Genomic DNA, 26,176 nt, shown 5'->3' on the forward strand with positions numbered 1-26,176 from the left:
GAGGGGACAATATAGACCATGACCTGACACGATATAAGAAAGCTTCATATGTTTCTATTGTTTGGTCCTGGTGAAGTTCGTGGCCCCTGGTGGCTGCCTAATACAGCACCAGCACATCTCTACCAGCACTTCCAGGGCTGGTAGAGATGTGGGAGGGGCCAGGGAAGCCAACTGATGGCCCCACAAAGAAGCTGCTGGCCAAATGGTGGCTCCTTAAAGGGCTGCAGCCTGTTTAAGTCCAAGGATTGGGCATTTCCAGCTGGATATGCCCAGCCAAGCCTCTCACAAGGAACAAGTCTCCTTGCAAGTAGGCAAGCAATCCTGACTGAGCCAGTGCACACTTAGGGGCCTTGGGCTGAGGATGGCCTGATGCCACCTGCCTGTATAGGGACTCTGAGCAAGTAGACCCAGTTGGGAAGACAGCCTCACGGCAGCAAGCCTGCTGGCTGATGAAGTCCAGCTGGCAGCTGGCCTGACACAGAGTTGGGGTGGGGGTGGGGGTGGGAGTGATACCATGGTAGTGAGCCCCAGGGGAAGGTACAGGTGTGGGGGAGGCAGAAACCAGCAGACGGGTTTGCAAAATCCTTGCAGTAACTCTGTGATCTCCCTGTAGTCCTCTGCTCAGAGGTTAGGAACCACTGACATAAGTCATAGATATATGGAAGCATTTGGTGGTTTTTGTTCAACCCACCTGACTTCCATTCCTCAAAGCCATTGAAGACCTATGCATAGCTCTCATGTTCTCCTTTGATTAGTCCATATAGCACATGTATGAAAGCAATAGGGTTGTGCTCATGCGGGGGATGGATCTCTTTTTATGTGCAACCATTCCTTACACCATGTTTGGCCTGTGTGTGCGTGCGTGCGCGTGCGCAACTGTGTCCTTAATCTGTGCATTTCAGGGCTGGCCTGTGCCTGATGAATGACAGACAGCCTCTTGGGATACTACCGTGCTAGAGATGTGTGTACTTTGGAGCAGGCGTACAGAAACAGCTTAACAGTTCACTGACAGGGTGATATCCTCTGCATGCCAGGAGGCATGATCAGGAACTTTATGGAGTACAGATATTATGATTAAAATGAAGTAAAGAAATCACATTGTTAAAATGACAATGTGAAAGGACTAATCCATCCATACTTGAACATTTTGTGTGTAATTTTATGCTGCTGTATACAGTAAAATACAAGGAACTGAAAGGAGTTTACTGCCTGGACAGTAAAAAAAACAAAACTTAAATGAGTTTTGGTATCTCCCTTTGCAAAATGTCGCAGGTAGACTTTTGTGCATGCATAAACCTGCTTTAATGTAGGCCATTGTTTATATTTTGTTTCAGTGTGGTTTCAGTTATGTATCGAATTTCTGCAATACATAGGCTATTGTGGTGTTTACTGAATGCCCCAGCTATTGATTGTGTTACACTGTGTAATACGCCTTGTCTCAGTGAGAAAGTTGGATTATGTATAATATTAATTGATTAATGTAACAGATAAAACATAGGTAGGATGGAAAGGAGAGAAGGAAGCAGGGAAAGATGAAGATATGGGGGTTGCCAAGAGGAGGGAAAGAGCAAATAGCATGGGGAAGGAGATTAATGGGAAAATGAGGTACCCCCACTAGACTTGGTCCCACAGCCAGCACCACACAACTAGTCCATAATTTTACAGGTTAGCAGCTATGAGGGGGAAGGGAAGAAGGGAAAGTTGAAGACAAGGGCCAGATATCAGTAGGCTGACTGGTGAGTAGGAAGGAGAGAAGGAAACAGGAAAAGGGGGTGATAAGGGACTTTCAGGGAAAGGAAAAATGAGGAGAGGAAATTAAGGTGCTCTTCTGCAGTCCTTATGTTATCGATTATACAGCTATTGTTCTGGCAAGTTTATCCCAAGCACCCATTTGGAAGTGCCTCTGATTTCACTGGAATCTACTTCTCTTCCATGGTGTTGAACATGTATGGTAGTGGGTTATATCCAACTCTGGTGACTAAAGCGATGAGAAGTAGAGGATTTGGCACATGGCCTGAGGTGAGCAGAGACCTAACTACAGTTAATTAGAACCTTTTTTACTGTGTAAGTATTACAGTCCTTTAAAAAGGACAAGAGGATCTTCTGTAGTTGTCTTTTCTGATCATTTTGAATGTGTAGCATCAGATCAGAGGATCAAGCTATTAATTCTTCAATCACAGGTTACCTAAATTCTACAAAGTTGAAATTGACCTGTTGAGAAATGTCTCACCTTAGAATGATTTTCATCAGTGGGTTTAGATGTTTAGCTTAGGGCCTCTGATTGTTCCCATGTCACCATAGAAGTGGCCTGCACTTATGTTCCAGTAGATTCTTAGTTACTCTTGATGAATTACCTATGACTGCTACATAAAATAGAGTTGCCTCATAAAGAGCTCCAAAATGTGAAACAGTGAGAAACATGCATGTTACGTGTGTCGGAAGATTATCAGTATTTAGTCAGACAAAGACATCCATGAGTGAATCCGCACACGTTGGATAATGCACTTCCAATCCTCTTTATAGATCATTTGGAATGGAGTTTTTTGTGTGCGGAACAAAAAATCCACCTCAAACGATTGATAAAGTGCATTGAAAGTGCATTATCCAACGTGTGCGGAATCATTCTATGTAATGTATGAAATAGCAATTGTATTGACATGGCAGCTTATAAGTTCCCAATCTCAGCTCATCATAAGTATTTCCCCTGCCTGTGGCTCCCTGCCTATACTTGGACAGCTGCAACTCTTCTCTTCTAGGCACTGGCTTGCTTTGTTTTTTGCTTTTTCCATAGCAGCTAATTAGCTTCCCTTGTCCACATCCTGCTGCTCTTGAGGCCAAACATGGCATCAGTAGCTGCTTATACTGTGTACACTGGGGAAAATGGAGAGTTGATCCGAGCTAGAGGTGCAAGTGTGGCTATCACTTACAGCTACTCAAATCTCATACTGTGAACTTGTTTACCTTTTTTGTAATCCAGCAAGCTGTACATTTTGTGATTTTTGCCAGCAACTGTGACTGCTCCATCTATGTATTTGTCCCCTAACACTCAGGAAAATGATAGGAAAGCAAGGTCAGGTTGAAGGGAACAGTTCCTCCTTTTTGTAAAGATTGAAGGATGTTTAAGACACATCCAGCACAGACCTAAGTCAGGGATCAGAAACAGTATGCATAGGCAGTATTGTTTATCCCATGCCTGATCCCCACAACTGTGAGTTCATAAATACTGTGGTCATGACATCATCAATGTGATGGAGCAATAACAATAGTGATCTGGAAATGCAGAGAGATAACAGAGGCAAAGTACATATTTTTGTAATAGGAGTTGATTTCAGGTTCTCTGGTAGGGTGAATGTAAAATTCACTTTATAACAAACAGTTGTAGATATGATAACAATTATCCGAGAAGCAAGAAGAGATGGCACGCTTGTTGATTGAATCACGAGTGGTACTCAAGATCTGATGGGGGATGTAAGTTTTGTTGAGCTCCTTAGGAATAGTGATCCCCTCACTGTTATTACACCTATTTGAGAATATATAGAAGCAATTCAGCAGTCACTGTATACTTGGGCTTTCTGGAAGCTTTTCTCTAACATTGTTACAAAAGATTTTTGAGAAATCCATAGGATAGGAAGAAAGTACCCTTAATCAGTTTTTTGAGGAAATTTAAAGTGTGATGAAAAAATAAACAGTTGTTACAATGGAGAAATTCAAGCAATGGGATCTCCCAAGGATTTGTATTGGGAATAGTGCTGTTTAACGTATTGATAAAATATCAGAAATTTTGTGTGAACAGTGACAAAATCATGCTTACAGATGACACTGAAATATTCAGAATGGTGAGATCCCAAATGGATTATGAAAATCTGCACAAGCAGGGCTTTTTTTCAGCAGGAACGCGGTGGAACGGAGTTACGGAACCACTTGAAAATGGTCACATGGCTTGTGGTCCCGCCCCCTGATCTCCAGACAGAGGGGAGTTTAGATTGCCCTCTGCGCCACTTGGCGGCGTGGAGGGCAATCTAAACTCCACCAGCCATGTGACCATTTTCTCCAAGGGCAACCCACTGAGTTCCACCACCTCTTTTCCCAGAAAAAAAGCCCTGTGCACAGGTATCGCTCCAAACTTGGCAAATGCATAACAAAATTATAGGTGACTCAGTGTAAATAAGTGCAAACTGATCTGTAGTGAAACAAAACTCCAAAGTTCACATATTTATTCATTTAAAATATTTATATCCTGTCCCTCAACCAAAAATTGGTTCTTGTGGTGGCTACTGATATAATTAAAATAACTGTAATGATAGTGATGATGCCAATTTAAAACAAAACTGAAACTACTTTGCAGACAAGAATAAAATACAACCAAGCAAGAAAAGCTTAAACAGTACCAGAGCAGCAGCAGTGAAGACAATGGAATAAGAATCTGGTGTCTGTATCTGATGATACGTATACCCGGCTAAAAGTTATTGGGACATCATGGATTCCTCATGGAAAACATCAACTCTGTATATAGTGGCAGTGAAAAACTCAGGAGAGAAATTGATTTTTAAAAGAATGAAAATAAAATATCACTTATAATATTTAGAATTTGTATAGCACTCTCACATGTTCAAGCAGATACAGCTCTTTACTGTAATCTTTACAAAACTTTGTAAGGTAGATAAGTATTGGTATTGCTGTTTTGCCCGTGTGGGGCTGAAGCTAATAGAGACTGGCTTGCCAAAGACTTACACAGTTTAGGCCTATTTGGTTATTTAAATACTTCTATCCCACTTTTGTCTCACAGTGGGGACTTAAAACACTACAAAATGAAATACACATAAAAACACAATTTAAAAATATATACCATCTAGCAACCATAACCTCCACCCCCCACCCCCCAATACTGCAGTTGATGGGCCTCAAGAATATCCCTGGCTGCTGCTGGTTTCTCACAGCACACCTCCTCACACAGGGCTGCAGGCTAAGAGCCAATGCAGGGGGCCAAAGCCAGGCTTGAAGTACCTGCAAAAGGTACAAGTGATGGTTCCTTTGATGGTTCTAGGGCTGCCAACTCCAAGATGGGAAATTCCTGGAGATCTGGGGGGTAAAACCTGGAGAAAGTAGGGTTTGGGGAGGGAAAGGACCTTGGCATGGCATAATTCCATAGAGTCCACCCCCAAAGTAGCCATTTTCTCCAGGTGAACTGATCTCTGTGGCCTGGAGACCAGTTGTAATTCCAGGAGATCTCCAGCCACTACCTGGAGGCTGGAAACCCTAGGTGGTTCATTTGTTTCCAGTTTGGATTGGGACCTTCCTGGTTTATATTTCCTTTTCTGAAGTGCTACACTATATCAGCTCTAGAATCTATACTTCTGTGTAAGTATATAGTGTGGCTCCAGCTGGAATCATTGGTTACAGTTCCGACATCCACCTCACAAAGAGCGGAACTACAAGTGACAAAAGGCACAGGTTGGACACTTGTCAGCTTCCCTCAAGTTTTGATGGGAAATGTAGGCATCCTAGTCTTGCAGCTTGGCTCTCTGACTGCTGTCCATGGACTTTTCAACTGTCACTTGTCCAACATTCCGCCAAGCTGCCTACATTTCCTATCAAAACTTGAAGGAAGCTGACAAGTGTCCAACTTGTGCCTTTTGTCACTTGTAGTTCCGCTCAAAGGATATCACAGAACTGGAAAAGATGGGGAAAGCCAACTAACTGTTGAAGATATTCCTTTAAAAAGAAAAACGAAAGTATCTGTGGCTCTGAGTTCAGGATAAACACATAACAAAAGGAAAGGTGTAGGCTCTTTTCACACAGCCTTTGTAACCCATTTGTTATCTGTTGCTGCCCTGACTCCATGTAAAGTGATGTGAGGACAGCAGTTTCAAACTGCATTTACATCCATTTATGAACTGTATGTGAATCGCTGTGGCCATTTCAAACAGCACCACTTTTTCTGGTGGTGCCACACAGTTTTTTAAAATGGTTTGAACTTTAGCACTATAGCACTACAGCTGAATAGCATCAGTGCACTAATGTGATTTTCATGTGTCAAGTTGTAATAGCAGTGTTCACCACTATAGCGCTATAAAGAAAATCATTATCTGCTAAAAGAGGGCACTGGAAATGGGTGGGGAAATTAAAAAGGCAGCACTGGTAGAAGTGCCACAGACATTGCAGACAGCGACCTGCAATGAATTAGAAACTTACAGAAGGGAAAAAAGGGTTTAAAAAAAAAACTGGCTCAACCCGACATTACAAACAGGACATAAGCGGCTTTGTGTAAAAAGGTTTTAAAAAATCCATTAGCAACCAACAGCCAAAACAGTTGTGTCTAAAATGGCACCAAAAATCCACTGGCAACCAGCAGCCAAAATGGTCTACAAAGGCTGTATGTAAAGGTCCATAATGGAAGATTATAAACTTATAAACAGCATGCAAAAAGCTGGTGGAGAAATGTTTTTCTCCCTTTCTCATAATGCTGACCTTTGTCATCAGGTGGTTGGCAGCAGATTCAGAAGAGATCAAAGGAAATACTGTTTCATATCATATATCATTAAGACAGATTCCCTATTTTTACACTTACCCAAGGAGGCTCCATAAACACACTGAAACTTATTTTTACTACATGTGCATAGGGTTGGTTTGCAGCCTGTGGAAAATGTGGTGATAACCATTGGATCAGGCAGATTCCTACAGGCTAGGCCTATCAACAGGTAAATAACTGCATTGGCTAAATGGAACCTGCTAAATGGAACTTTCTGTGGGACGTTCAGAAGATGGCTATTGCCTTTATGCCCTCCTCGCGAGTTTCCCAGAGGCTACTGTTGTTGGAAACAGAATGCTAGAGCCTTTGACCTGATCTGGCACGGTTGTTCACAATAACATGCTTGGATAGTGAAGACTTTTCTCCTGGCACAGTTTCCAGACTACCCGTTGTGTGCTACAGTGCCAAACCAAGATTGCAGATTGGTGTTATCGGGATATACTTTTTGCAGATAAGAGCTATGACCTTAAGATTGTGAGCCCACTGGGCACTGTCTGGAGATGACAGGATCATAATATTGCATCTAAATGATGTTCTACTTACTAAATTCAACTGTCTTGAACCAAGAAGACAGACCTCCTTGTTTTTATGCCAGCTTTTTACTTACTTGTTATAAGCCACCTTTCTCACTGAGAATTCAAGTGTGAACCTAAACAGAGATATACCTTTCTAAGTCCATTAAAGTCAATGGGCTTAGAAGAGTGTAACTCTTTAGGATTGCACCATCAAAGTGAATTACATAAGGAAATAATGTAGTCAAACAGCATAAGATATCCAACAAACGGTGCAATTGGACTAAAATCACAAATTAGAAAGTGCAAAAGAGTATTAGACATATGACATAAGTAATGCAAAAAGAATGGGATTACAAAAACGGAAAGTAATGCAGTAAGAACCGGATAATACACAATAAATAGTGGAATAGACTACTATGTATAATGTAGCTGAAGGAGAGTATGGCTCCCTGAAGGGGGCAGTGCTTAACAAGTATGGGCTGTTTTAAAAAAAATCTCAGTTAATGCTTCTGTTAATTCTTAGCAAGTGCTTTAAAATGTCCTATCATTAAATTAGGTATCCTTGTACCAAGACAGTCCTGGTGACTTCAGTGCAGTTTCACTGGCACAAACTCGTTAAAGCCCCTGACTGTTTAATTACTTAGCTCAATGAAAAATGCTCTCTGATCGAACTTGACACCAAGTTTTATGTGATCTCCCTCGACCCGATAAAAAGTGACACATTGAAAATTATGTTTCAGAACTGTAGTGTCTCATAAGAGCCATGATACAATATGCCCTAGTTATGGGCTGACTCTGAACTGAATTCAGTAACAGACCTGGATTTGGCATAGAAAACACTTAATTCAAGCAGAATGAATGGAGTAATGTAGCGAAAAATTACTGTACTCCTTCCAAAAAAGCTGCTCAGTGTGACGTTATAAAGATTGAAACACCACATATCTCAAATACTCTATGGTCTGAGTAACGTTAATAAGTTGTGAATATCAAATTGATTCTAGGTTGTAAACTCTTCCAGAATGTGGAATATGGCTGGAACATTACCCACATTAAATTTTCTGGAAGAAAAAAAACCATAAGTCATACAAAAGCATGCATAAATCAGTGGGAGGTTGTGTGTAGTTCACAAGGTTACTAAATATGCAATATAAAATGACCAGGATATGCTGTTTCCTAAGTTCATTCACTTTTCATAGTATAAGTTCATCTTTATTTCTAAAGTCCTGTGCCTAGTTACACAGCTTCAGTGGTATTGAATGAGCAAATGTTACACCTGCAAACTATAAAATGTCCTAACGTGTAAAAACATTTTTCGTTCTGAGAAAAGTAGCATCTATAACATGAGAAGAGTGATTTTGTGCACGTGTGCGACAAATACAATGTATACGTATATTTCAACTGAGTTTCAGGAACTGAGTAAAAATTAATAGGATCACATCATTTGTGGGAGGGCGTAAAATATCGTCTTCTGTTCCTTTAAAAAATGCCCTTGATTTTCCACTGTAGGATTTTAAATCCAAAAACTATTTGTAAGTCTATATGGAACAGGTATGGTCAACTTCTGCATTTTTGACAGCTACCTCTCTCCAGTTGTCCAAGGGCAGTGAGTCTCCCTTAAAGCTGGTTCCACCTAGCTGTAAGTGTTATAGTTTCAGAACACATACACAATGTAAAGAAAGAATGAACATCAAAGTCTAGGATTCTCTTCTCTCACATACATTCCTTTATCTAGTAGCCAAGGAATCTAGTAGGAAATGGGTAAATCTGGAAAATGGGGCCAGACATGACTACTCCCATTTAAGATTATGTGAACCTGAGGGAATCTCTACATCAAGTTGATAGATGTCACCCATACACAAACCTCCAGTATGGGTGGCATTTTGGGTTGATATATTATAGCCCAGGCTAGCCCAACCTTATCAGATCTTGGAAGCCAAGTAGGGTCGGCAAAGGTTAATCCTTGGATGGGAGAGCACCAAGGAATATCAGGATCACTATGCAGAGGCAGGCAATGGCAAATCACCTGTTATTCTCTTGCCTTGGAAACCCCAGTGGGGGCCAGCATGAGTCAGATGTGACTTGACAGCACTTTACACAGACAAATAAGACAGCAGCAGCCACCAACAGGAGGGGAGAAAAAGGGCTGGCAAGGAGGGGTATAGCAGAATTCATTATAATCAGCTTTGATCTAATCATCTTTAATCTTGAATCTTAATAAGCATTCTAGAGTTTGAGATGCTAGATCACAAGGGAGAGGAAATCCCATTTCCCCCCTGTGGTCCTCGCTGCTGCCTCTGGCTAGGCTTTTCACCACAGCGCTAACTCCAGCATATACCAATACCGCCCCCCAGCTGGCTTCAGCCTGCCTCACCCCCTCCTCCAGGTGATGGAACACTGGGGCTGCTACAGGAAGCCAAGATGCAGTCCAACCCAGGTTTGGAGTTGAGGTTACAGCATCTTCCTGTTTACGAGCATTGCTATTAACATTTGGGGTGGTTGTCCCTATTTTTAAAAAAAATATAGCCATGACTGACCTTTATTGTTAGACACAAGAGTGCTTAAATCTATTTTTTAAGACTTAAAGTGTAGATCTGCATCCTGGTGATGTTTACCCTTGGTTCTGCTAAGTAGACCCATGCTTGGAAGCTTTGGCAGTCTAGCTGGGTGAGGGGATGAGGCAAGCTGGAGTCAGCTTCTGAGGACTAAGCCAGAGCTGAACTGGGGAAGGGGAAACCAGTGTCACAGTGGAGTGGAAAGTCAAGCTGGAGTTGGCAGTTAGGGAAGGGGAACAGAAGAAGCTGTTCATGTCCATACCCGTGATGGCAAACTTCAGGGCAGAAGTGGAAGATGTGGGAACTTGGCATTTGGCTTAATGGAAGAGAATCTCCACACTCCCTTTCCATCCCTATTCCTACATTATAGACCTTTGTGCTAGGTCGACTGAGGAGGCAGGAAAATAGCCTCAGAGGATGCCTCCTTTCTTTTAAATTGCAAGGTGACTTTCCTTGATATCTTCCACTGTTTTGTGGGGAAGGAAAGCCTTTTAAAACGTATTTGCATGTCTCAGGAATCCCCGTGGCCTGCAGAAACCCATGGTAATCTCTCTGGAGGTCAGCGTATCATATTTATTTGAAAAGAAGATGACTCTGAATGTAAGATGACCCCCTTAAAAATGTTATATGCACAAAACATATCAAGTTATTACTGGACCTAACTGTAACTTGTGTACGAATATAAGATGAGCCCGGCTTTTTTTTTTCCTTTGAGGACATACCTGGGGAAAAATCTTAATTTTGCATCTGAATAAATACCGTATCTTCACATGGGACCTTCGTGTCAATAATAGGCATAGTCAGTACACTATGGAACAGCTTGTCATTATGATGGGCTGCATATATCTTCTGCATTTCAGTGATCTTTTCATGGTATGTTGTCCTATTTTTTTTCCTACCCGGTCTTTTGGCTTATCTGCTGTGATGTCACAGGTGAGCCTTTGCAAGCAGAAGTGTCGTGGCTGGCTGCTTTTTGCCTCTGCTGTCCCAGTCTTACAGAGAATCTGGGTAGCCTTGGGTTAGGGGGCTGACTGCTAACAGGACTATGGAGATTCTGGAATGCTGGCCTTTGTTAAAATCAACTGCATAAGATATACCTGGAGCCAGTGGTCTTACAAAGGACACTTGGTACATGCAATCATTTGAGAATTGCCAGAGTCTGTGGTAGAAACAGATGTTGGCTTAATTTCTTGACTAGAAATTCCATGGACAAAAGGACTTTTGATAACAGAGTGTGTCTTACCCAAGTTCCTCTCTCCACAGAGTTTCAGGGACATTTCAAGCTTCCATGGGAAGAGAAACATGGGAAAATCACACTTTGTGATTGGAAAGTCTTTCTTCCTATGGAAACACTAGTTGGGATTGAATCTACTGTGACACATGCTAAAAATGGAAATACACCTGCAGACTACAGTAGTAGGAATGGGAGAGTATTTCAAGATTCCAAGCACATTTTAAACTTCTTGACTTATACAGTGATACAAAGCTTCCCTTGATTGTCAGTAATGTTGTTTAGGTAGTCTCAGTGAAAGTGACCAGAACAAAGGAAAAATAAAAAACCCAACATTTCAAGTTGGAAGCAGAAAGATTTACCTTCAAACTGTCTGTCCTCAACATGAAAATATTAAGTCAGGGAAACCTTTTGCGACTTGTGTCGTTTTCAGTTGGATATAGCTCTGTCACATTCATATATGTAACTTTACACACAGTGAGAAGGCCTCGTCCCTCTCTTGGTTGCTTTAAATACAGCCTCTTCTTGGAGTTAATTGCTTGGGAACTTATTCACCAGTTTTTTCAGAGGAACAAGAAAATCTGGAGCACCATACCCACCAAATGTTCATAATCCACCAGTTCTGGTGTCTGTCCAATAATTCTTTGCAGAGGCATCATGTAGTGACCAGTAACAACTAACTTATCTGGTCTAGTCAAACATGCCACTTAAAGCACTCTTCTGCCCTCTTCCCATTGTTGGTGTGAACTTGTAAAAGACAGTTCAGATGCATGAGTATCAGGTTTCTGATTTGATTGATGGTCATGCAGGAAGGCTGAGTCACAAAGGCATTTCAGCTTTTTTGCACTTTAGAATGCACATGTGATTTCAGTTACTTAGAAACCTCTGTATTATTTAGAATGTCTGGATCGAATGTTAATGGGACTGAGGGAAAAAGGAGGGGAGCACTGGCAAAAAGAAAGATTTAGTCATTCAGAGTTGCAGAAAAATATGTGATGTGCATGCACAGACATCACCAATAAGAAGTTCCTGAGATGGGTCGTAGCTAGACATCAGCACGAACAGAAAAAAAAACCCGAAATGGTGTTTGTTGTTCATTGCCATCCACGAACAACAAACACTGATGAACATGACCTGTTCACAAACATGTTCATTGTTCGTTGTTCGTGGGGGCCAGCAGGCTCTCCTCCAGCCATCAAGTTCCCTATCACACCACTCCCAGAACCCCTACCTGAGCAGGCAGCAGGAAATGTACCAATAATAAATAATAGCTTGGCCCCAGAGCCTGGCAGCAGCCCTGGAACCTGAAGGGGTAGATACCTACCGCACCACTCCAAGAAACCTTACCTGAGCAGCCAGCAGGAAAGGTACAAGCAATAGATAATAGCTTGGCCCAGAGCCTGGCAGCAGCCCTGGAACTTGAAGAGGTAGATCCCTATCCCACCACACACAAAGAAAATTGAAGCTCCAATGCACTCTCCCTGTCTCTCTCTCAAAATGCCAACAGCAACTGTCTCTCCCTCACTGTCTGCAAAACCAGAGCTGGGAGCCCCCCTCCCCCCTGCTTTTTGCTTCCTTGTAACAAATTTGGAGCTCCACACTTGAAAGGAAGACCTGCCTATCAAGCTAAATTGGGCTTGGATTGGGGTTTCCAGGGCAACAGTAGGAGTTCAGACAGAGTTCAGGCAGTCCCTGCCTCCGGTTGCCAAGGGAATTGATTGCAGGTGCCAGACTGTCTGGCTTGACGAACAGCAACACAGCAACAAACGAGGCTTGCAACGACCATCTGTTCGTTTAGAATGGGGCCTCACGAACAGCTGATTGGGCTGTTCGTGGCTTTTTAAAGTTCGTATTGCTGTTCATGCCTATCTCTAGTTGCAGCCCCATCTCAGGGCCAAGCTAGAATTGACGAATTACACTTGAATGGCAAGTGAGCAGACTCACATGTATTCTTCCCTTTTCACTTGCGCTCCACTTGCACTCCACTCGATCTGGTAGTGATCAAGTGGAGTGCAAGTGGAGTACCAGTGAACAGGGAGGAATACATGTGAGTCTGTTCACTTGCCTTTCAAGTGTAATTCGTCAGTTCTAGCTTGGCCAGAGCTTTGCTGAAGGGGTATGGGGAAGCAGCACCCTTATCAGAGGGGACCAAGAGGTGGCAATGGAGCTGCTGTGGTCATGTCTGTAGTGCCATGCAGGTGCATAGCTCTGCTGAGGCCCTCTCGCCACTAGGTAATTGGCAGAGGCTGGGATGCTCTCTCTAGCTAGCACTGGCTAGCCAATCAGAAGAAGCATGGTGCTAAAGCATATCCTATGCTTTCAGCTCCACAACCCCATCAGCTGGCTGACAGTTGCTAGTCAATCTAGGTAGATAGGCGGGGGATAGGTGGGAAGTCAGGATAGTCCACCAGGGTTGTGAGGGGGAGGGAAATGGGGACAGAAGGGAAAGTGGAAAGGTAGGCCAAAAAGAATAAGTGAGTAAGTGAGGGGGGAGGATAGGGCTTGCAGGGGAAGGGAGCCAGAACAAATGGGGAGGGCAAGCAGAGAAACTGTGGGGAGGAGGACCAGCAGGGGAAGTGAGATTCTCCTCCAGAAAATCTTAATGGGTTTCCCACTTGTTTCATCTAATTGTATTGGGTGGGGGGAGTTAAAAAAATGTGTTTCCCATTGAAAACAGAGGAAGGAGAGCCTAGATTAATAATTTAAATTAATCACTTTAATAACAAATTTATCAAAATGAAATAAAGCTTTAATTTTTTTAAAAAAAATGTAAAATGAAAGCCAAATTAAGGTGTTTTTCTTTAGCACTCAGTGCACGGGGTGTGTGTGTGTGTGTGCGTGTGTGTCCTTAGAGCCTTTTAGAAACAAAAGACAGATACCCTACCAACATCAAAGTTTAAAATGTTGGCTAATGTTTACCATGAAATCATACAGTATCTCTTGCTAATAACCGTAGAGTCCATGATAGTACACTGCAACAGTTTACCCATTATGTGTGTTACTTTGATAAAGATGTTGTTTTCAACATTACAAAACGTATCTGTATGCTTAGGATTTATTCCTCCAGCACCGTCTTTGTAGCAGTGAACTATAAATAGACTTGTAACACCACATTGATTCATTCTGCACTTCTCATCCACTTCCGTCCCATTGGTTTCAAAACAGTGGTACTTAGTCCACATCTCATAGGGAACAATGTTCTTAATTATCATCAACCCAAAGAGCCACATTTACTTCCAACTCTGGCATGGAGCTTGCACCTCTGTGAGGCTCACAGCATATCCATTCCTCTGACGGTGGCTGTTTCAAAGTGGGAATCACTTGCCAACCACAAGTCCCAGTAGACAAGGATGGTACCCACTATTCTGAAACATGGGACTGGTGCTACACTGGAGAACAGTGCTCATAAGAACCACAAGACGCATGCCAAAGAGTCACATGTGGATCCTGAGCTACTGAGTATCACTGTTTCGAAATAATGAAATGTGCATCACTGAGCATTGGACTGTAGCCTAATAGATGTCTCTCCCTAGGCATATGGGTATACCTTTGAGGGCTGGTGGTGAAGGAGGAAGGAAACACCCTTCATCCTTTGTCCTTTGTATATTACCATAAGAGTGCAAACAATATTCAGAGGAGAGGCATTACCTATTGCCACCCTCTCCTCTACACCACTCTACCAAACCCTTTTCAGTGCCGTTCGAAAAATCTGAGAGATAGCAGCTCTCTCTCATTGCTCTGCCTTGCTGCAACTTAGTCTCCCAGTTTTCTCTGGCATGGACCCTTATCAGCGCACCTTGTTCAGCACTTGTACACATCTTGGCAAAGAAGGGAAGCCTGCACAATGATGGAGGGAACAGAGCAACATGTATAATTTTCACACAGTCTTAGAATCACGTTTTGAAAAACTGAACAAGAAATACATAAAAGGAGGTATTTGTATAGAAAAAGTTTTAATTTTCAAGGGCCAAATTTTTTGACCTAACTAAATTAGATGATTCATTTGCATTTGTGGAACAATTTTCTTTGTTTGATTCTTGTAATATTATTACCAACATTTGGATAGTATTAGTTTGATATTTAACTCTTATCTAAATTGAGATGAATTCCTTACATTTAATTCAAAGTACTTTTTTGCATTAGATAGGAAAGCTTATATGTCTTTGGTTTGTGGCTTGCAGATCTTTTCTGTTACCAACAACACAGAATGTGTGAAGCTGCTGCAGGAAATCAAATGTGCACACTGTTCACCGAATGCTCAGAATCTGTTCCACTCAACTGAGAAAGAAGCATTGGAAAGAGAACTAGTCCTTCCTTTCCTGTGCAAGGAATATTGTAAAGAATTCTATTACACTTGCAGAGGTCACGTACCAGGTAAAAATATTGAAAAATGGTGTCTGAAATTATGTGTACTTATAATTGCTTACCTATTATGCAAGGCTTTTTATGTCTGTCCTAATATGTTTTATCAAGAAAATACTACTTATGCATTGAAAGAAAATTTGGTATAGTCAAATATGCATTACTGGAATAATAAGAGTTAAGTAGCATTTAATTTTTACTACTTAATTTATTTATGCTTATTTCAATTGCATTATCTCGTCAGATCTCAGAAGCTAAGCAGATTCAGCCTTGGTTAATAATTGGATGGAAGACCTCCAACAAAGACCAGGGTTGCAGAGACAGACAAAGGCAAATCACCTCTGTTACTCTTTTGCCATGAAAACTCCGCCTGGGGTTGCCATAAGTCAGCTATGATTTGAGGGTATTCTCCACCACCAATGGCATTAGAAGGGTATAGCACTGCTAGCTCTGGTGACGTCCAGGGGTGGGCCAGTAGGCACTAAGCCAGACCAACTCCTTTTGAGTTGTTCTGTTTTAGGAGACAGATTCCAGATACAAATAGAAATGTGAAGGCCCTGAGGGGGGAGGGAATCCCCCCCAAAATAAAAGAAGGGTTTTGTTTTGTTTTGCTTTGCTTTGTGAGACCCTTCCATTTTTCCAATGGACAAATTGCAGGGTTTGGAGAGCGTTGGGGGAGAAACTCTGAAATATTTCGGAATGGTTGAAATGCCTGTTAAGACATGGTTTTAGGGGTGTACACCAAAAAAAAAAAATTCGGCATATCTCAATTTTTTTACTGAATCTGAGAAAAAATTCAGAATTCCCCGAATTCTAAATTGATTCTCTAATTCAGTTTGGCTATTCTCAAAACATTTGGTACTATCCAGCCATTATTCCCTATGGGAAAATCACTCTGGAGGCTATCTGGTGAGCTAGGATGGGGTAAATTTTCAACCAAACTTCACCAAATTTAGAAGTAACCTACTCCTGGCTGTCCTCTAAAGAGCCCCTGAGTTTTATGAAGTTTAAACCCTGGGGTCAATGTTATGGGCCCCCCAAAGAAGATGCCCCCAGCCACTCTGCATTATTCCCTATGGGAAAAAATATCTGGGGGCTATCCAGGGGGCTGGGATGACATTTTCAAGCAAACGCCACCAAATGTTCATGGGACCTACTCCTGACTGTCTTCTAAAGACCTTCCCCAAGTTTCAGGAATATTAGACCCTGGGGGTCCTCAGCCACTCCATCGTTTCCTATGTGAAAAAAGTCAAAATTGACTCCCTCTAGAGAAACACTGGGTCAAGGTTGCCATGTGCTATGACCAAGGCACAGTCCCAAGCTGAGCTCATCCCAGAAAAAGCCCAACAGAAGCAAACAGAAGTAGAGGAATTGAATTCCCCCAGAACCAAAGTGAAGCAAGGGGACCAACATCACACCAGAGAATTACGTTCCACCCAAACTAAACTGAAGCAAGGGATACTGTTGCAACTTAGCCCAACAGAAACAAACTGAAGCAAGGGAATGCCTTGTGCTTGATGTCCCCCCACTGGCTGAACCCACTGCCTGGCTGCTGTGAATTACACTCGTGTTGTGGGGCTATTGAGTGGCATAAAATCTGACAAGCTTGTGACAAAAGGTGAAGACTTTCTCTCAGGCTTTTTGTTAATATTTCCCCTCCAAATAAATCCTTAAGCAACTTTTTATATCTATGCTAGTTTTAATGTCTGCTGCTTTAATTCTTAACTTATTTTTAATGTTCCCAATTCTCTAATGTTTGCTCCTATGGCTCTTTTAATTTTTTTGAATGCTGTTGGGTCCTTTTATGTGCTTCTATACTGTATTATTCCTTTATTGGTGGATTTTAATTATTTTATATAGTTTTACTTGTTTATGTTGAAAGCCTCTTGGAAATTGTTACAATTGTGTGTATGGGACATTAATATTTAAAATAAATATCCTGAAGGAGGATCTCATATAGAGATGTGGAGGCCCAGAAAAAAACAAATACAAAAATTAGGAAAACAATTTTTTTCTGCAGCCTCTATTTTCATTGTTTCCCATTAGAAATTTTTTGGAAAATTCTGAAAATTATAAAAATGTTTCTTGCCTTGACCTGGGCCCTTTTCACACTGCTTACCTGCTGCCGCAACGACGTGAAATATCATGCAAAAACTGTGGAACATAGTGTTTTCTCGCGCGAGATTTGTGCGACAAAACGCAATGTTCTGTGGTTTTTGCGCGATATTTTGCGTTGTTGCGGCAGCAGGTAAGCAGTGTGAAAAGGGCCCTGGTTGGTACAAGTAGCTCAGCCCCATCAGATCTCAGACTCTAAGCAGAGTTGGCCCCGGTTGCCAAGAGACCACCAAGGAAGGTCAGTGTTGCTACACAGAAACAGGCAATGGCAAACCACCTCTGAACATCTTTTGCCTTGAAGACCATACAAGGTTGCTTGACAACACACACAAAATGCTTCTTAAGACAAAGTTTTTCTCATTCAAAACATAGCATGAAGAACTATGATGACGTTTCCGATTTGGGTAATTCCCGAGGTGGGGGGAGCCCTCCATGGAACATTTATCTTGTTGAGTGAGAAAAACTTTGTCCTACGAAGCACTTCACTCAGTCCAAATATGCAGCTTGAAAAGCACTGAGAATGTTTTCAGGTTTTTCAGGGGGGAAATTGGGATGTTTAGGGGAACATTAGGGGAGAAACCTCTTATACTGTGGACATATACAATTTAAACGTAAATCGTTTTGTCAACAATTAATATGCTATACTATGTCTAATGATAATGCATTATTAAAGGATCCACTGTTTTCAGTTTTATAAAGTTTAGCTTAATATCCTACAATGCAGGCATACCCTCCTGTTGTGACTCTATACGACAGTTTCTGTCCAAATAGTACACTATTTTGTTTACTACAGAATTTGTCTTCTACCTTCAACTTTTATTTTTTTCCTACCTCTCAGATGGCAAAAATTAAAGCTATGTGTGCTGTATTAGCATATGGTGCTGCAGTTTGCAACTTTTTCTCAAGTATTGGGTTCACTTGCATTTTTTTCTTATAGAAAAATAAGATATTTATACTTTTTTAAATTCCATAAATATTCCACATAGTACATTTTTATGTGCTGACTAACATAAGTCGTGCATTTGTTGTTAAATCATACACAAAGTTTTGGTTCGATAGAAAAATAAGAATTGTATGTATTTCAAATTTTCCCCAAAATTTCTGGTATGGGGGGGTTGATTTCCTATGGCTTCAAAATTTCCAGAAATTTTACATCTCCAGATTGATGATTGTCAGAATCTTACTTTTCAAATTTATACAGATAGTATAAATTGTTGGCTTTCCAGCTTGAAGTATCAGACTGTGATACAATTGAATGACTTCAAATTGTGACTCCTGACTTCTTTTCTGGGGATCTCTCAGAGACAGAAAAGCTTTGGGTGGTGCATGGCTTACTTCAGATGACTTTCCTGGTTTTGGAACCTGGTAATCCATCAAATTTTTATCCCATCCCTCCTCCAAAGGCATCAGGATATATAAGGTTCTCTTCTATTTTGTTCTCATAATAATCCTGTGGAGTAGTTTATACTCAGGGTCACCCACTGAGTGTACTTCATGGCTTGGTAGGAATTAGTAACCATGCCTCCTTAGTCTGATACTGTACCTACACAGATTTTTCCACAGAGAGGTCTTTGGAGACTTCCACCTCACATTCCGGGCAGGTTTTAAGGTCCTGTTAAGATTTTTGGTGAAAAATTTAGGAACAAATCACAATGTATATCTACTTTCCTTGCTATTATTTTTTCATTGTGTTAATATTTCTTAGTAAAGGTAAAGGTAGTCCCCTGTGCAAGCACCGAGTCATTACTCACCCATGGGGGGATGTCGCATCATGACATTTTCTTGGCAGACTTTTTGTTATGAGGTAGTTTCCATTGCCTTCCCCAGTCATCTACACTTTACCCCCAGGAAACTGGGTACTCGTTTTACTGACCACTGAAGGATGGAAGGATGAGTTAACCTTGAACCCTGCTTCCGCCAGGATCGAACTCAGGTCGTGAGCAGAGTTTGGGCTGCAGTACTGCAGATTACCACTTTGCACCATGGGGCTCTTATGTTTCTTAGTACGATTGAAGTAATTTTCTACAGCATGTAAGATGATTGAATTGCTGCCTGACAATTTATAATCTAAATATTAATAGGGCACAAGCTGGAAGGGAGACAGAAGGATGCAAAATGCAAGATATGTAGGGCAGGTTAATAGATGTTTCTTTTTCAATTTATAAAATAAAACAGGAAAATATTAAGAGATGAAAACCAAAGCAACAGCTTAGGCATTGCAAAGTGTTTTAAAAGAAGAAATAAATAATTGAGACCGGGGGCGGGGGGAATCATAGTCATTAGGGAACTGAAAGCTACAACAGCAACACTCATACCGAATCCAAACAGATGATTAAAGGAAAGGCAAGCAAAGAAAACTGATGAGTAGGTTAATAAAGGAAGGTGATGCCCTGACCTCTTTGAAACACTGTGCTAAAGGGCACTATCAAGGGTCACAAGCAGCCTCAGGTGAAATTGTGGCTGTTAAATCATCAGGGAGAGTTCTCAAACTCTTAGCATTTTTGGATGTCTAGGAACATTGACTTGTAAGTTTTAAACAGCCCAAATGCATAAATAGAATCATGAGCTTAAATGGGCTGAGTAAACCTGAAGCTCTATTCCATTTCAGATCTGACAGTCGCGTAAATTGAACAGAGCCAAAACAAACTTACAACTGAGCTATAGGCTTTGGATTAACTCCATGGAGCTGCTAGGGGAGAATAATAAATAAGTAGGCTTCAAACAGCCCTGTTCTTTGAGTGAAAAGACACTTCTACTGGTTGAAGAGCAGGAAGTGATTTTGCTGATTTCCCCTTCTTACAATAGGACCCAACAACCCATTCCTGGAGATTTCATCATCCTCAGGAACAGCTTTTCAGAAATCATGGGGAATTGCAAGGGGAAGGGAGTGGTAAAGATCTATTCCATGACTGAAGCACAAGTCTGATTCTTAGGATTCCACACAGGGACTGATAAATATACGAGACCAAATCACAGTAAATGGGATTTGTAGTGTATTATATGACAAGAAGAGAATATGAAACATGTGATCTATGTTAATACAGAAATGGCAGAGTCCAGAGAAAGTTAGGTTGTATTTAAATCCTTCAAACATCACTGGGATTTAAGAACTCTTACCTTTCTCTGTATTGTGCCTATAGTCTACTGTCACTGCTTCATACTGAAATGCTTTTCAAGTGATGTTTTATCCTTCGAGTTCTTTGATTTTAGGCTAATGCTATTAATTATTGTAGTAAACTTCTTTGCATATGTGTTGTTATCACACAGCAAAGTGGAATGGGTATGATCCACTCCAAATTAAGCATTTTAAACCCCATTCATATAAATGTGATAGTACAGATAGTTTCAATCTTTCGTTGAAATCAATCAATATTTCTAATTCTCATCATGGCTGCATTTGTGGATACTTAAATCTGGAGATTTGGGTCATGGAGAAACAAGACAAATCTTTCTACAAACGTGAGAAAAGCCCCAGGTTTGCCAAAAAATCTAAAATCTTCTTTAAAAAGAGAAGGAAGTTCTCCCTGCAAATGATAAAGGAATGCATGTAGCTTTAAGAAATGAATGTCCTCAGTGCACATTTCTAGGCTTCCACAGTACTACCAGTTGCAGCCCTAGTTTCCATCAAGAAGACAAGGGGGAGATCAGGGCCCTTCCAGGGCTGTTTTGGCCTTTGAGGAAGCACTCCGTCAGGACCAGACCTGGCAGCAACCACCAGACAACTTGTTATCTGCATGACTCACCCAGTCTTGGCTGCTGTTCCCATAAAAGCCAGTGTAGTAGAGTGGTTAGAATTTCCAACTAGGATCAGAAGATCCTGGTTCGAATCCCCACTCTGCTGTGGAAGTTCACTGGGTGTCTTTGAGCCAGCATAAGCGTTCTTAGGATAAAAGAGAGGAGAGAGGAAAGCTGCTTTGGGCTTCCATTGTGAAGAATGGTGGGATATAAATTAAGTAAATAAACAATAAATATAGCTGAAGATTGGGGAGGGATAAAAGTTAGGCTGGTTAATGGGTAGGAAGGAGAAAAGGAAGCAGGGGGAAATGAGGGTAAGAGGGTTCCCAGAAGGAGAGGAAATAATGTGGGGAAGGGGATACAGGGGAAAGATTGGTATTCCCTACAGGTTCTGCCACACAGTTGAGCCCAGCTCAGCCAACACCACACAAATCAAGACGTTTTCCTGGGGTGAGGCTCCGAGGGGATGGGAACTAGGGAAAGTTTGAAGACAGGGGAGCTTGAGTGTGGGAAAGAGAGAAGGAAGCAGCAAAAAGGGAGAGAATATGGAGGATGCTAGGAGGAGAGAAAAGGGAAATAGTGTAGAGAAGGGGAAACAAGAAAATGAAGTGACTGCAGCAAGTCCTTGCAGGCTCCTGCTTGTAAGCCATAAAAGTGGTTAACTTTGGCTGTATCATAACCTGTTTTTGATTTAAATGTGCATACATGCACGCACACATACACACACACTGTGGCTGTGTTTTTGTTCAATGGCGGCAGGAGCAAGGTTTTCTCATCACTTGAGTCACTTAGAGGGAGATGCGAAAGGAATGAAAATGAAGTTAACCAGCCGATGGAAGACTTGGTTCGTTTACTGGGCAGGCCTGTATTATTCCTAACATCAGGATGTAATATCATGGCCTGAAATGTGTGCTTCCCACCCTCTTATCTTTTTAAATTTTGTAACATCTATCCTAATGAAGAGTTCTGATGAGCCTGAAAACTTGCACAATGTTTTGTGTCAGTTTGGCCAGTCCTAATAAATGGTATTACACATATTTTGTTCTGGGATTTGGACTTTATGTGGGCCAATATGGCTGTTTACAAATTTTTCCCATATTATTTGCGTCACTTGTTGAAGGGGAAGGGAATGTTAGATTATTGCTCCACAAGAACTGGTCGTTGATTTTGGTCTGCATGTGGGAGGTCCCTTGGAGGTAATGCAAGCCCTTGGTGACAGGGTATGATCGTCCTGGCTGTCTCATCATAGTATTGTATTACACTTAATTCATATCATGATTTTCTGGCTTGATTCAAGATGGAATCTGCCTACACTTTTGACTGCATAGACCCCAGAAGGGAGTGCTGAGACTAACACTGTGTAACAAGTGAGATATGAAATGTGTGCTGCTTTTGAAAAAGCTGCGCAAACAAAAAAGGACTACAAAACAAGACTCAAACTAATGTGGAATAAATTTGGAAGAACTTTTTTTAAAAAAGCATGTGTACAACGTAGTCTTGATTTCTTTGAACTCTCAGGGGTACACAATATTTTTTGTAGTGTTCTTTGATTGACTTGAGTAAACATTTTGAAAAGAGTTGCTTTTTCCCTTTGGTGTGGTTTAACATGTATCTAAACTTCTTCAAATATGAAAATATTATTATTGACTTTGTAAACTACAGAGACGTTTCTAAGGCTTTCTTAAACCAGCTGTTTCTTGCTCTTTATTGCATTCCCTAAAGCAAAGCAGAGTAGATCACAGTTGCCAAGACTGCATGTTGAGCAGCGATAACAGATTAGATTAAATATTTGGCTCATGCTGAAGGCCTCCAGGAAGGACTGTTTTTTTTAAAAAAATAACTATATAAATAAAAATTTTAATTAGCCTATCCATATAGCCTATTCTGTGAAACTCTAGCACTATCTTTTCCCCAAAAAAGTTACTGTTCTTTTGCACTATGAAAAGAATAAGATGCTAAAGGAAGCGGGGAGAGAGCGAGCTGAGCTGCACAGGAGCTGGAGTCGAAAGAACCTCACTCCCCCGATCAACATATGTGGTGACGAATGACAAATTTATTTTCCTACAGAGTTTGTGTATATGTAAAACTGCTGAAGTGCATCAAGATGTCAAGTGCTTTCTGTGACCACCCAGGTTGCCTTGAAAGATAACCAGATGAAAACATAACTTTAAGCACTGGACAGAGCACTGTGCATTGGAAGAAACAGCTTAAACACAGAAACATCAACTAGAATAGGATTTTCCCCTTATATCAATCAGATGCTGATATTTGTTCCAAAGTCTTGTTCTAAAGCTTACCACGTTGTCAAAAAGATTAACTTGCATATTATTGCCCTGTCTCCAATCGACCTTTTCTAAGCAAAGTGATGGAGAGAGCAGTAGCAGGCCAATTCCAGGTCTTCTTGGATAATTCTTGTGTTCTATCAAAAAGAGTCCAGTAGCACCTTTAAGACTAACCAATTTTATTTTATTGTAGCATAAGCTTTCGAGAATCAAGTTCTCTTCATCAAGCTTATGCTACAATAAAATAAAATTGGTTAGTCTTAAAGGTGCTACTGGACTCTTTTTGATTTTGCTACTACAGACTAACACGGCTAACTCCTCTGGATCTTGTGTTCTAGAATCTTTTCAATCTGGTTTCAGGCTGGGCTATAGGATAGAGACAGCTCTGATGGCTTTAGTTGATAACCTCCATCTGATTGGAGACAAAGGCCATGCTTCTTTGTTGCTCCTCCTGGATCTATCTGCAGCCTTTGATATAGTAGATCATGCCAGCTCTGCACCATCCTCTATATGACAGCCCTTCAGGTTCTTGAAGATGGTTATCATATCACCTCTCAGTCGTCTCCTCTCCAAGCTAAACATACTGAGCTCCTTCAACCTTTCCTCATAGGATTTGGTCTCCAGACCCCTCATCAACTTCATTGCCCTCGAGATCGTATTTAGGGGGGCTGGGGGTCGCTTGCCTGGGCTCTGCCAAAAAGAGGGTGCCGGGCATGGCTGCTGGTTGTGAGCGCACGCAGCTGGTGGTGGCAGCACAGGCAGCTGCACAGAAGGGCCGGGAGGCTGCCTGTGCTGCCCTGGCTGCCTTCCATGTTGACAGGGTCGCCAGCTCACTGGGCGCACATAGCTGGCGGCAGCAGCATGAGCAGCTGTGCAGGAGGGCTAGGAGGCCACCCATGCTACCCTGGCCACCGGCCATGCCGACGGGGCAGTTGGCAGTTGGCTGCTGGAGCCGGCAGCTACAGCACAGGTGGCTGTGCGGGAGGGCTAGGAGGCTGCCCTAGCCGCCTGCCATGCCAATGGGGGAGGTGTGGCCCGAATCATGGGAGTGCTTCTGGAGATAGCTGTGCCCTGCACGATGATGTCACTTCCTGGAAATGACATCATAGCACAGTCCTGAGAGTGTGCATGCGCGCTTTGCGCATGCACACATGTGGTGGCAGGGGCGCCACCTGACAGGAGTTGCCCCAGGTGCTGGCAACCCATGATACACCACTGTTCTGAACATGTTCCAGCTTGTCTTTATTCTTCTGAAAATGCAACACCCAAAACTGAACACAATACTCTAAGTGAGGTCTAACAGATGTGTATATGTTGCAGCAGCTGCCCTCAGCAAAGAAGCATTCCTTCCTTATGAGTAAAAACAGAATGTAACTTCTATGTCGACATGTGCTGTCCGTAGTTTTATAAATATATTAAAAATAGTCAACTTTTTAAAAAAAATAATGATGTCCAATTAATTGTACGAGGAATGTCTTTTCAATCTTTTCAATGTCAGTTCAGTGTATTTTAATTGATTAACCATTGGTGCTCTAATTCTTTTCACATGGCAGAATGTCCCAGCTTGATGGATTCCATAGAAAATGTCTGCAGTTTAACTTGAACAACTTTATTCAGATCCTAAAAGTATTGCATAAAAGGGGTCTTGGGTGGTTTTTAATGATGCTCCTGTTTAGAATTATGTTTATATTCTACATATGGGTTTCTGTATAATGGCATGAAAGTATACAGATATGACATCTTCCATTTTAATTGTTTGTTAGACTATGCTTTTAAATGAGAATTTAGGGATAAAAAGCATACATGTGTGTGTGTTTTTGTGTGCACGTGCATACTACATAATCTTGGCAGGAGTTTTTGTTGTTGCTGGCAAAGAAATGCTCCTGGAATCTATAAGCTTAAATCAGAAGTTTTCAAAGTGGAAGTCAATGCAGGTAACAATCAGCATTTTTACATTTCTGCACATTCTTAATAGAGTTATGAGTGTAAAGTGAGTGGGTTCTCCAAACCCAAGAAGTGACATGAGCTCTTACGTGAAAAGCTGACCTGATTGCTAAATATAAAACAAAAAGATGATTAACCTCACTTTCCTAATTTGTGTCCAAAAATCAAAATTAGGATCAAACCTAACCCGTATTACTGTACAAGTTTATTTTGGGCAGTCAGACAGTAAAGAATACAACTTAATAGACTAGGTTTTAAATATAAAGAACCACATGGCCATACAAAAGGTACATAACAAACAGGTAACTTTATTTTAACCATAAGAGTTCATCAAGAGGAAGCTTTGAACTGAACTGGCACCTAGCAAGCTGCACTGGAATGGGAGAGTAAAATTGCTCTTTCTAACAGGCTGAATTTCAACATTGCGTAGCATGGCAAGCAAGGAGAGCCAGTACATCACACCCCTCACTACCAGCTCATATAGTCATACCAAAAAGTAGCTCCAGTGTGAGTTGACAGAATGGTGCTTGATGCCTCAGTATTCTGAGCTGCTGCTAAGTCAACACTGATGCTTGCAGCAGAAGGTGGCGGCTGAGGTACATGCTTCCTTATCCAGTATACATGGTGTAGCACATGACCATCTAGTGTCTCATTCAGGTAAGATAATGGTAGCTTGAGCTTGAGTGCTGTAGCTTGAGTCACTATGGCAGGGATATATGCTGATCAGATCCATAGTTCCTAAAACAGACAGGGTCATCTGAAGAATATGCATGCAGAGAACATTTGAACTCCAGTTGTGGCAGTTTTACCATTGCCTTTCTTTTGTTGTTCCTCAGTCAAATTAGGATGCATACCATCTAGCAGAGTTGTCTGCCACCTATTTGTTAAAAGAGCTGAGTAAGACTTTGTAT

At 41.5% G+C, this 26,176-nt stretch overlaps 1 protein-coding gene across 1 annotated transcript in view; it reads left to right on the plus strand.

Moving 5' to 3' along the window:
- HHIP (hedgehog interacting protein) overlaps positions 1-26,176 on the plus strand; it is a 125,656-nt gene that overhangs the window by 23,663 nt on the left and 75,817 nt on the right. Inside the window, exon 3 of the mRNA XM_054989640.1 lies at positions 15,009-15,201. Within this exon, the coding sequence (XP_054845615.1) occupies positions 15,009-15,201 (193 nt within the window). The remainder of the gene's footprint in view (positions 1-15,008; positions 15,202-26,176) is intronic.

This window comes from Eublepharis macularius, chromosome 10 (assembly GCF_028583425.1).
Source record: "Eublepharis macularius isolate TG4126 chromosome 10, MPM_Emac_v1.0, whole genome shotgun sequence".
NCBI classification, from domain to species: Eukaryota; Metazoa; Chordata; class Lepidosauria; order Squamata; family Eublepharidae; genus Eublepharis; species Eublepharis macularius.